The sequence below is a fragment of the Genypterus blacodes genome, unplaced genomic scaffold (genome assembly GCF_046128005.1).
Source record: "Genypterus blacodes isolate CSIRO-AG114 ecotype Tasmania unplaced genomic scaffold, CSIRO-AGI_Gbla_v1 ptg000156l_1, whole genome shotgun sequence".
NCBI lineage: Eukaryota > Metazoa > Chordata > Actinopteri > Ophidiiformes > Ophidiidae > Genypterus > Genypterus blacodes.
In genome coordinates, this window is record NW_027466957.1 from 8,697,501 (window position 1) to 8,710,231 (window position 12,731).

The window sequence follows — 12,731 nt, forward strand, 5'->3', positions numbered from 1 at the left end:
GTTCCAGTTGGTGTTTTTGTGTCAATCTGGATTAACCTGTAATACCTACCAAAATACCTCTGACCTGCTGCATCGACTGCAACACCCTACTGGGACTCGTGTAAATAATACGGCTGGAGCAAAGACCTACAAACTGAGAGAAGCTAATGGTAGGCTTAACACACACACACACACGCATGCATCTCATCAATCTTTGAGCCTCAGTGAACGAGTGAGAGTAGAGAGAGGGGGAGAATGGGGGGGTGTGGGTCACCCCGTCACCCCAGCCTGGTTAATCCTCCCAGTGCCAGACTGTCACAGCAGTTAGATATCAGTCTCCTGTTAAACCCTCATGGATGGTTTGAGAACACCGTATTTTACTCTGACACCTTGTAGGCTTCACGCTCTTTATTTGAACGTAGTCGATGTGTCTGTAATGTCGCTTTCATCTGTTCCTCTTGACTTCCGCTCATCTATTGTCTGTCCAGGAATGCCACTCTAACTAATCCTGCCTGCAGTTTGTCTTATATTGTAAAATGTTCCACATAAGGTCCAGCAGCTACGACAACTTTCTAATCCTATAAAGCTTCAGCCTGTGCACCTGTACTCAACACATTCCTCTTGGCTCACATCAGGACACACTACACACTCTTTGTATGTCAGTGTGTCAAAATATCAACCTCCCCCCGCTCACACACACATGTATAAATTTAAATACGCAGTGGAAAAAAGCATTTAATCATATTGCCCAGTGCTTAAAACAAAAGGAAATAACGTTTAATCATTAACTCTGCACAACAAACTGTGATCTGTGACATTCCAGCAGTGTGGCTTTATTGCACACAGACATGGTACTGAGACATTAAACCCTCTGTCTGCCCACCAGGAAGTGCAGGTTCACCTCAGTGAACATGATTAAATCACACAATAACCTCCTTCCCTTTATCAAATCCTCTTAAGCAGACTGTATTACATATCTGCCAAACAAAGAAAACTCAATCAGAACAATCAAACAAGCCGGCCAAAGCCTGTCCGACCAGCTTGTCTGATCCCATTGCCATGATTAAAATGAAAATGGAGCCGGGACATTACCAGATATCCCATGTTCACCCTATAAGGAAGATCAGAGGTCTGTGTGTGTGTGTGTGTGTGTGTGTGTGTGTGTGTGTGTGTGTGTGTGTGTGTGTGTGTGTGTGTGTGTGTGTGTGTGTGTGTGTGCATAAACTGGGATAATATAGTGCCCTGTGTAATTCCTTGGCTTGGATCATAAAGCTGTGTTATTGTTTGCATTATAAATTGAAGAAAGATGATGATTGATGGGATTGGCTCAATACACAATATTTCGGATTTCCATTGCCTTAAGATAATAAATGAATATGTTTAGATGAAAACATGTTTTCATTTTGCAGCTGTAGAAACATGTGAAGATCAAAACATCATCATACATGACGAAGCAATGCTGGATTTAAACATGTTAATACATGAGGCATCCAAGGACCTCAGCTTATATTCCATTCTTTTCAAATTCATTTAAAACAACTTGCAGAACAATAAAGCTGCTGTGTGGAAAAACATTGCCATAAGTTGTTGACATTAAACCCAGAAGACAAAAGTAACAAGCACAATGACGTTATTAAAAATAAAAAGAACTTTTTTAGTGCATGTTTCAGCTCACATGCTCTGATTCTCTGAGCCTCCTTGAATGCATCAAGGACACGTCCCTAAGTAATAATTAATAACTTGATGATGTAATAATAAGTTGACATTGATGACTGTGTGAGGTTCTGTCTGACTTAACATTGATCCTGTGCCCGTTTGAAGCGTGTGTGTGTGTGTGTGTTGATTTTCATATAGGACAGAAATTAATGGTTATCAATGATACGATACGGACATTCTGTCTATCACTGTATATATTAGCAGATACGTCTGTGTGTGTGTGTGTGTGTGTGTGTGTGTGTGTGTGTGTGTGTGTGTGTGTGTGTGTGTGTGTGTGTGTTCCTGGGCGGGTTTACAGTAAGAGGCACGCTTCACATTACTTTTGCTCCAGTTCACTTCCTGGGATAATCCTTAACACAACAGAGGGAACGGCAGGTGACCTGGACCAGACCAGCGGAGATACAGTATGGGGATCCATTACACACATGCACACGCATGCACGCACGCACACACACACTACATAAACAAAGCGCAGAGCCAACCATTCATAAATAATATCAATATGACCCTGGCTTCACCCCACACCCTCTTCCCAATGCCATGTCTCACATCCTCCCTCCTTCTCCCTCCCTTCCTCTCTGTTCTCTCTCCCCTCCTCAACTCTTAGGGAAACATATTGTGGTCCTGCTGCCTGCGTGTCATTTATCCACGGCACCAAAGTCATCTCCTTCATTAACTGCGCAGTCTTAATTAAACCTGCGCGAATGACAAACACACAGACACAAACACGGGCAGTGCTCTAATGGCCCGGCTGTACCAGGAGACTGATGGGCAGCTGTCTCGTGTCCATCCTCCCGTGCAGATCAACCTTGAAGGGCTGAGGTAGGAGACCTGGGGGACGTCTGTTGGACCAGTGAGATAACAGTTAAGAGGTTAGCAGAGCATTGATAATGAATGATTTATATGCAGCGGGCTGGCAGTAAGATACGTTAATTGATTCATTAATTGAGGATAATGTTGTTTTTTTAACAAGTTGATGTCTTCATTAGAATCTTTTCTATGTCGCACGTACAAATTCATCACTTTTCGACAAATTCATATCTATCAAAACAAAAACAGCAGGGGATACCTCGGAAACAAAACAGGAGATGTTTTTCTATTGTTTGACTCTGGACCAAAACAATCGGTTCACAATAACTGTCTCAGGGGATCATATCCTTTATTATTATCCTCTTACTTGCATTCTATGAAAAAGGAATAACAAGGTAGCTGTGGCTTATCCCGAGCTCCTGTATTAACCACAGAGGTATTAGCATTAGCAGCCCAAAACCAACTCCTTCACGCAGCCAATATAATATAATAATGCAAGTCAGGATCTGGCCCAAAAAATTTGACTATAATATTATATATTAAAAAGATTAAAGTCGCTGTTTAACTGTGTGTGTGTGTGTGTGTGTGCGTGTGTGCGTGTGTGTATATGAGAAGGGGGACTATAATTGCTGAAACTCCACCTCTCTCTCTCTCTCTCTCTCTCTCTCTCTCTCTCTCTCTCTCTCTCTCTCTCTCTCTCCCAAATCACTATAATTACTCACTCTTTGTATCCTGAAGAAACTCCATAATGAAAAAAAAAATCCATTTCCATATTAGTATGAAAATATCCCGTCCACAAAGCGGACATAAAACCACTTTTTTATTCCTGCTAATCCTTCAAAGACTGTGATATCACCTGATAGGATGGTGTACAGTGTGAATACTATCAACAAGCCAATGCCAAAAATAATGTAAGCAGGTCCCCATGGCCGAGATTAGAACGAGTCTCTCTCTCTCTCTCTGTCTCTCTTGCTCTCAACTTACAGTATCTCCTCTCTCCAATTCAGCACTTCTGCTCGCTCCACATTTGTCCTTTTTTCCTACGCCACTTCCTACAATTCCTTGGACTCTTTGTGTAATTTATTCTTTCCAACTGTGAGCAATTTGGATAATTTTGAGTTGGTGCAGTGAAATAGATAATTACAAGACATGAGATCAGTAAAGAGAGAAAGACAAAGGGAATAACTTGCAAAAATGCCAATCTATGCTGTCATTTTAATTCCAGAGTCAAATTCTGCTCAGGGCCCCCAAAAGGGCTTTGCACAGCCCTGCTCACCCATCAGCCACTCACGCTCTTACTGGTGAGTTTGGAGCATTTTCAGACAATGTTATGATCAAAATACATGTTCTTACTGGGCAGAGGAGATGATTTGTAGATGATCATCTTGTGGCTGTCACTTGAGAGCAGAGCCTCGTGTCGTATACAGCAAAGTGCTTGGACTGTTTGTCTGTGTTTGTCTGAGGTAATTGGTCCTGGAGAGGAGAAAATCCAAAAAGACTGAGCTGCGGGACACTCAAAGCCCCTCAAGTCCGGCTCTTTCCCACTCTGTCCATATTGAACAGTGGAGTCAGCGGGCTAAGAAGATTATCACAATGGGATGAAGAGGCCGTAAGAGCCTTTGTAACCTCGGTGTTGTGGGAGGGCTTGGAGGAGGGAAGGGGAAGAGGAAGGTGGGGGGGCAGAGTGAAAGTTGTTACTGTGCTAAAGCCCTTAAACGACCTGACCTTAACCAGCTCTGTTTTTAGACCTCTGATAGCAAAAATCCGGTGGAAGTCAGCGAGGAGACGAAAATAGTAAAAAAAAAAAAGATGCACAAAAGGGTCAAAGAGGCAGAAAGGCATCTTTTCTTTCATGTGACAACGCAAATGTCACGCGGTGGCAAAACACAGATAAGATTCACTGTCTGGCGGTGAATTGGAGAATTGGAATGGAGAACCACATGGCAAACGTGTCACTGTTTTGGGTTCACCTCACAAGTGAAAAGTCTTGGTGCACCCCCCCAACACACACACACACACACACGCACACATTCAGAACAGCATTATTTTGTGTGTGGGTGTGGGGTGGGAGGAGGGGGGGGGGGGGGGGGGGGGGTCGACTGAAGCATTGAAATGACATGAAGAGTTATTTAGGCTGTAATGAAGCTGCTTAATGAAATCAGTGCCCTTGAAAGTTCTTCATCAATTTTAGCCCCCTTGCTCAGTCGCCTGCACTCCACCATTCCAGCCTGTCAGCTAATCCACGTGCACGACACAATATTAATTAAACACAGCGTTTCCTGAAGTACTTAAGTGAGGCACTATCATTGATAATGAGCAGGTTTAAAGGAGTCACATCCCTCCAAAATTACTTTTTAAACCGGCCTTATTAAGCAGAAAATGAGGCCCAAATCAGCCTACAAGCTCCTCATTAAAAGCCACTGATCCTTGGCCACGTGCATGTTCCAGTGGTTTTAATTAGGCTCGCACAAGATAGTCAGTGACAGGAAGTGCCATTAATCTTGTCTTTCATTCTGGGGAGAGGGTGCAGCATGTTGCAGCCCTGTGCTCCCACCCGGGCCCAGCGGAGCCTCAAATGCTGCAATATGATGACTGAATGAGAATTAGAGGTGCGTGTGACAAACAAACACACACACACATACACACAAACACACACACACACACTGTACAACGTTACATTTACAACCTATAGTATTACTTCGCAATTACAAGTCAACACTATTTAAATACATAAAACACACACAGTGTCTTCATCTTTTTTCTGCATGTGTGTGTGTGTTTATGAGTTACGCTGGCTGTAGTCGGTTGTCCTGGCCCTGCCTGTCAGACTGTCTCCGCATGGAGGATTATGGATGGCCAATTACATCGCTTTTGTCATTAATTAATGAGGATAACGAGCTCCCCCTGCTCCCCACAAAATCATGGTGCTCCTCAGCTGGTGCCGTGTAGGGAGAGGGGTGCTGGGCTGTGTGTGTGTGTGTGTGTGTGTATGTGTGTGTGTGTGTGTGTGTGTCAGAGACAAAAACACGGGGGGAAAGCGAGGAGTTACAAAAGGCTGAGGACACAAATGGTTGTTGACCCGAGGGCTTTGCGTGTACATTTGTCCAGTGAGCTGAGGTGTGTTCGCTCCCCACCAGTCCCATATCTGTGTGACCATTACAGAGATTAGCCAGTGCCTCTGTCATGGATGCCCCCATTTGTCAATTCATATCCTCTGTCAAGCCAATGGGCTCAAAGGGTATGAGTGAGAGGGAGAGCCATGAGACAGAAAAGGGTGACGGACTGGGAAGGGAGAAGAAAGAGGAGGAGGGAGGAGAGAAAATAGCGGATCTCCGCACGCTGCCTCACAACTGGAGCACTGAGAGGAAACATTAAGGTACCACAGCTATGACTAGAACATAATATTCAGTAATGGCTCACTCTGTTGTCATCCGGGCCTCCCTTATCCCTCCCACGTCCCTGCTCCCTCCCACCAGGCCCAGTTTGGCCCACGCAGGCTGCGTCTACCATGCGTGGAGTCAGAGGCCTGGTGGCAATGAGCAAAACGCTTTGCCTGACTGCCATGTTTGGAGGGTTTGCGGACATATGAGTGCAAAACACTGCGACACACACATTCAGACACACACATACACACACGCACACACACATGCGTACCAACAGACAGCCCCCACACACACATACCCACCTTAGATATCTGATTAAGGAATGAAGGGCCCCATCCTGCTGCACTTGCAGCAACGTCGCCCCGAATCACATGGATCCTCCGGACCAACTGACTCACCCACTCATCACTTCCGACAAGGCTGGGCTGGGAGGGATGAAGGAGTGTGATGTCACGGAGGGAAGTTGGGAGTGTGAGGTGTCCTTTACAGTGCCACCATCAGAGGCAAACACACAAAGATACCAGCAGCTCTCTCTATATGTCCCACGCTCCATTCTCTACACACTGATACACACTGCACCCACACACCTCCTGGCCCCTCACGCCCGTGCACCGGCCTGAAACAAGCCTCCGAGGTCGCAGTTGTGTCTTAACACACAGCCTTTGGTGAGCATTATTTCAATTTTCAAAAATATGTAATGTTTACAACTGGCTTGGACCCACTTTAAGCATAATCAGAGCTGATGTATGTTCATTTTCCTTCCAGGCCCGTGTTGCATGTGTGCACAGCTGTGCACTTACACGATGTGTGTGTGAGATGGAGTGCTACAATGTGCATCAGACACATGAGCTTGCGCAGAGAGAGAATTTAATTAGAGAAAACAGCGCTGTCAGAAGCATTAGGGAGAGGTACACACTTAAGGGCATATGGTTTTAGAACTACACCATCGGGTTGCAGAATAGCACACAAACATACCTCAAAGCTCCTAGCCATGCTAATGAAATCACTCCCTTTCTATCCCACTGAGAGCAAACACAAATGTTTACAGACATCACACAGTGTGTGTGTAGTGAGAGTGGAGGGGCACTGGCTGTGGTGATGTGGTTATCTGCATAAAGACATCGCCCACCCCAACAATAAACTCTACATGTGTTTCCCCTGTTATATGTCTGATTTGTTTTATCCTTCCAATTGACATAGAAATGAAAAAAATCTCTCAACTCTCAGAAATACATCAATCGTTTTTGCAAACTCTGTTTTGAATCCGGCATAGAGTTAGAGTGGAAATGATTTACAGGATTTACATGCAGGTGTGTGTAGAGTGGACAGGGCTGGTGAATCTCAAAGTGTGTGTGTCGCTGTGTCTGTATATGCAGTGTCCTTTTCCAATGCAATAGATTGTCAAACATCAAATGCTTCTGAGGATTTTAAAGCTACTTTGTTTGTTTATTTTCTCCAACTGTAATTTTAAAACCATTTGGATTTTTTGCCGTCTTTTCCGTGTGTGTGTGTGTGTGTGTGTGTTCAGACATAAAGTACATTTCATATTTTGAAACCCTGAGGCATCATTTCTTACAGGTATAAGCAGAAATACCAAATCTAATGCATATTGAGTGTGATTTAAATTGCCTCACTCAAATTCATCCTGTACTTTCTAAATTCACCTTTCTTTATGTTCTAACCCACATTAGACTGGAGTTCATGTGTTTGTACAAAATCATAAAATTTGGGAGTTTCTTATTTTCTATATTTTCTATTATCCAACATGTGTGGTCCTGTAAATGACATAAAATATGCAATAATAATGAATAAAATGATATTATGACAACAAATATGTTCTCCATTGCTACACTAATCTAACATCAAAAGCAAATTAATAGTTGAAACACATTGTGTAACACACTTCTCGTGTTAATGTATTCCAATAGCACCCGCGTGTTCATAAATGTTCACACTGTCCCTCCTGCCTTCATCACTTCTCTAACAGAGGTTTGCTTTATCGCTCTGGGCTTCGCTTAACAAGATGAAAAGGCAAACTACATCTTAAACTCAAATACGATAAGATTGTCTATATTTTAGAGAAGATATGAAAGTGACTTCCTGCACACACACCATGCACCATGTGACCAGAGAATAATTAAATCTGTCTTAATGCATAGATGCTGCCGACGTGTCAAAAGTTATACAGCCACCATGCCAACTGATGACCATTAAGATAATAAGCTGAAATAATAAAACATACATTTGGACATTAGGCCTTCCAGCATTCCATCTCATCTATGGCAATTAGGCTGAAAGAAGACTGAGGGAACGCAGGGCACACAAGTCCTCACATCAGCCGCAGCATTTGTCACATTTCATCCCTTTCTGCCTGGACTGTCTCATGGGGCCTCAGACGAGACATGTGTCATCAGAGGGCCAATTTAAGATCCCATGAGTGGCCTGTTGTTGTGACATGCAGCTAAATTGTAAGAGAACACTTAGTCATTCACCAAACAGCACAAACACACTGATGTGATCTCGTGTCTCATCTCATGTATTTTCAACCAGGGTTTTAGTTAGTGGGAAACAAACACGTTAATGTGTCACACACACACAGTATGCTGACAGATTTGGCACCTGTGGGATCAAAATCAATTATCCACTTTGGTTTAGGAATTTGATTTTGGTTTCTTGTGTATCAATTATGTAGAACAAAGTCAGCTTTTGCAGACTGGCCAATATTTAAAAAATCTTTGTCTATTGATCGATTGGGACAAATAGATGCAACAGGACAACGCAATTTAACAAAACTGTGTGGGGAAAATTACGTCTCTGTAAAGCTGAAAAGTTTTAAGTTATTTTCCTTTACACAGAGAACAACTTCATTGAATTGGACTGATGAACTGAAATGGCCCTATAATATCACAGTGGTGTTGCAGTTAAACTGATGATAATCTGTGCAAAAGTAAACAACAACCAGGGGTAGGAGTAGAACAACCTCAATGGCAAGTTTACTGTGTTCAAACAAAGAGTTTCCATCCTTCAAAGTGACAAAAAAAGATATTACTGACTGGCCTTTTGCTGGAGTTTGTCAATAAGAGGCCTGTACATGCTTCATCCTATAGCTTCCTGCTCTGCACTATATGAGAAGAAACACAACGGAGGCAGGAAACTGAAAACAGAAATCAAAGTGAATCGTTAAAATCCCAGGAAACTTGTTTTCAGGAATACTGTGTCCGATTGAAACTATCAAAAAAAACGTAATAGTATCAATTGCGTCGCGTTCCCCCCCTCAAACTGTCACCAACTCTTAGAGGACGCGGGTCGTGTGTAAGCATCACTGGGTTCATGCGGGAGACGGGAGCTGGAATCGTGTTAATAGCTGACCGGTGATATAAGAGCCGGGGAGGCCCTGCAGATCAGCCAAATACCCAGAGACAGGTCCCTGTGCCCCGGGCGGCCCTGCCCCTCCGCGCCGCAGACCCCAGCGCGCCTCTAACGGGCCCCACCAGCCCCGCTCTGCCCGCTTACAGCTTCACTTCCTGGAGCTCATGCAGGGGAAGAGGATGGAGGAGGAAGGCGCAAAAAAAGTTGATAAGTCATTAAAAAAATAAATTGTTTAGGAAGGCAACTTAGAGAAATGATGAAATATAAAATCATCACTTTGCAACGCACATGTTGGATTTGATGATATATGTTGGAGTCTCACTTAATTCACTATAACGTTTTGTTCTCTGCGTCAAAATGTCCGAATCTTGGTTTAATACATTAAATATCCATTTTCCAATAAACAAAAAAAAATACAATTTAAAGAGAACTGTCATTGAAATATAATCACTTCAAATAAAAGACTTTCCCCTGGAGTGTCCGGCTGCATGTGTGTACGTGTGTTCTCTGGGTAGAAATAATCAAACCAGTTCCAAGCATATAGATATGTGCTTTAATTATAAAGACATATCAACAATATATGGAATTCATGTTGCAACACAACCAAAACGCTGCATTATGTGAATATTACAACCGAACTTGGAGCAATTAAGTGATTTTCTCTTCTCCTTCTTCTTCTTCATCTTCATCTTCTTCTTCACAGTTGTACAATATACAATCGTGTGAGATGTGGAATGATTTTTAAAAAACAACACACACAAAAAACAAAACACTTGTCAGCACACCGTTGCAGGAAATATATATATAACCAGCATTACGTTTGATTTGTGTCAAGGGAAATCCTGTTCTAATCGCTGCGTTTAGTCTGATAGAGTCGAGATTAGATGGCATATTTCTTAGCATTTCAACTTAATGTCATGTTGCTGCTGTAAGGTTGCATAGATTACAAATAAGAGCTCATAACAAAACTTTCTTTCGGGTTTAATATCAAGGTAGAGACGTGGTCTTATTAAAGAATGAGAAAGTCATGGTGGTCAAACACTGGCTGTGTTACAAGAAGGCCTTACAATTTATTTAGCATTTGCTCTGAATGAATGAAACAGTGCGGTATAGTTGCTTAAACATATTTGAAGATTACGCCATAGACTAAATTAATTTGCCACAGAATGATTTTAAAATGACTGAAAAGTGGGAGAGAGAGAGAGAGAGAGAGAGAGAGAGAGAGAGAGAGAGAGAGAGAGAGAGAGAGAGAGACCAACATGGGTGCAGGAAAGGTAAAAGTTCAGGGAGAGCGGAACCGGATCAAGGCTTGTCGTTACAATGTTTAAAGAGACTCGACGGTGTCCCGGAATAAGTCGAGCACTTCTCGGCGCAGGTTGCGAGTGCAGATCCCGAGAAGGGGTAGACGGCAGCCTGTGCAAAAGGCGCCAGGGTGGTGGGGATGGGGGAGGTGATGGTCTGTCCCTGGTTCAGGTATGCCACCAGCCGCCTCATCTCCTCCAGAGCCTGGGCCTGCATGAGGATATAGTTCTTGGCCAGGAGGAGAGTGGCTATTTTGGAGAGTTTTCTCACCGAGGGGCTGTGGGCGTAGGGGATCACGGCGCGCAGGCCGTCCAGCGCGTCGTTCAGGTCGTGCATCCTCCTCCTCTCCCGGGCGTTGATGCTGAGCCGGAGGGACCGCTGCTCCTTGGACTTCTTGGTCAGCGGGCCCCCGGGCTTGTCGTCCCCGAACGCCGAGCCCCTCTTGCGGGACTCCAGCCCGTCGAAGCCGTCCTCATCGTCGCTCGTCTGCTCCCCGCCGCTCTCGTTGGACTTCGCGCTCTGCCCGGTGAGGAAGTCGGTGGCCGGCGTGAGCGGGTACCGGCCGGGGCTTCCGGGTCCGTGGCCGGGGCCGAAGCCGAACGCGGACTGGCCGTAGCGCTGCGTCAGGTCCAGGAGCGCGTCGCTGCTGATGGACTTGAGCAGGTTCTCTTCGCTGGCGTTCATGTTTTCAATAATGAGCAGGGGAAAAAACTCAATTCTACTCTGCCCGTCCTTGTTGTCTCTCCGGCTACCAGCCAAGAAGTTAGTTCTCTCCGAAGACTTCCTGTTTGGTCGGAGTTGGTCCCCTCACTCCGTCTCTCTGTCAGCAGCGCAGTGACTCTTGGAGGAAAAAGGACGCTGTGGATCTGAAGCTGTGTGTGTATGTGTGTGTGAGTGTGTGTGTGTTCACCTCCTCTGTACGCTGCGCTCCCTCCTTGCGCGCATGTAAGCCCACGTTCAAACACACACTTGTCTAATTGTGCCTCGGTGAGACCGGAGCGCTCCTGTCCCCCCTTCCTCTGCTCTTCTTCTTCTTCTTCTCGCCCTCCTCTAGTCTTCTCCCTCTTCTTCTTCTTCGTGCCCTCCCTCGCCTTGGGCAGATTGTGACTCGAGCTCTGTCCTGCTCGTGAGTTAGTATAGGAGCTCGAGTCCCGCCGGGATTATCCACCCGTCCAATCAGGGGGGCGTTTTAATTAACTCGACTCAAGCGCAGGTCTGCCCCCAATTTCAATCATATAAAGCGTGATAATAATTGCAGCACCAAACCCAACACGCAATCCAGTCGTGTGTGCGTGTGTGTGTGTTTATTGTATCGCCCCCCGCTGTTTTATTCAAGCCTATTGTGCAAAAAAAACATGCGAGTCAGTGGACATTTTACAGCAAAAACTTCACTAAACTAAACCAAATTCACATATATTTGACATACACACACTTCAAATCAGAAGATCAGAAGATGCAGAGGCACAATCACAGGGGCGTAATGGCTGTTGTGAGGTTTTGGACATGGAACATATCCGGTACTGGTGTGTTTGTGTGCCAGGCTATTGTTTTCCACAGACAGAGCTCATATAGTGTAGACAGTGCTCCTGTATCCCGGGTTACACTTAATGACCTCATCCTCCACTATCCAGAGTGTGAGTTGTAACACAAGGATCACGTATATCAATAACACTTTAAGTGCTTATAGGAGGAGGAAGTACTATAAACTTACTACTGAGTATAAATGGCGCACAAGAAATCCCCACAGAAACCTTATAAGCATGTTAGGGAAGTTATTACGGACAGATTCCCAAGCAGTTCAAGCACGCCGTAGTGACGTGACGCACAGGTAAAGTGATTCAGGCCTTTGCTGTATCTGATGAAAGCATGAGACAAACAGGTGTCCCTCTGTCTCCTCACCAGCAAGCCGGTGTGCGCTTCAAGAGTGAGGACAACACTGCCACCCTGTGTCCTTTATGAGACATTACACCATAAAGTCACACAATCTCCGCGTTTGATCCATCTTCACATGGCGGCGACTGTTCTGCATCTTTCCTTCCACGTGTTCACAGGAAAAAAAAGCCAAATCAGCTGACAAATAATTACATGGGTCAGAATTAATTAGTGGAGTTCGTTTATTGGTTGATACAGACGACAGCGCCACCATGTGGACGACTGGCTTAGAACAAGAGC

The 12,731-nt window shown here is 44.6% G+C and overlaps 1 protein-coding gene across 1 annotated transcript; it reads right to left on the bottom strand.

Annotated features, from left to right (window-relative positions):
* Positions 1-9,873: 9,873 nt before the first annotated feature.
* On the bottom strand, positions 9,874-11,243 carry bhlhe23 (basic helix-loop-helix family, member e23). Its single transcript, XM_076166969.1, has one exon. The coding sequence runs from the start codon at positions 11,241-11,243 to the stop codon at positions 10,560-10,562; it is 684 nt and encodes a 227-aa protein (XP_076023084.1). The 3' UTR covers positions 9,874-10,559.
* Between the last annotated feature and the right edge of the window lie 1,488 nt (positions 11,244-12,731).

Coding starts and splice junctions, on each gene's coding strand:
- bhlhe23 (XM_076166969.1), bottom strand. CDS start 11,243: ATGAACGCCAGCGAAGAGAACCTGCTCAAGTCCATCAGCAGCGACGCG.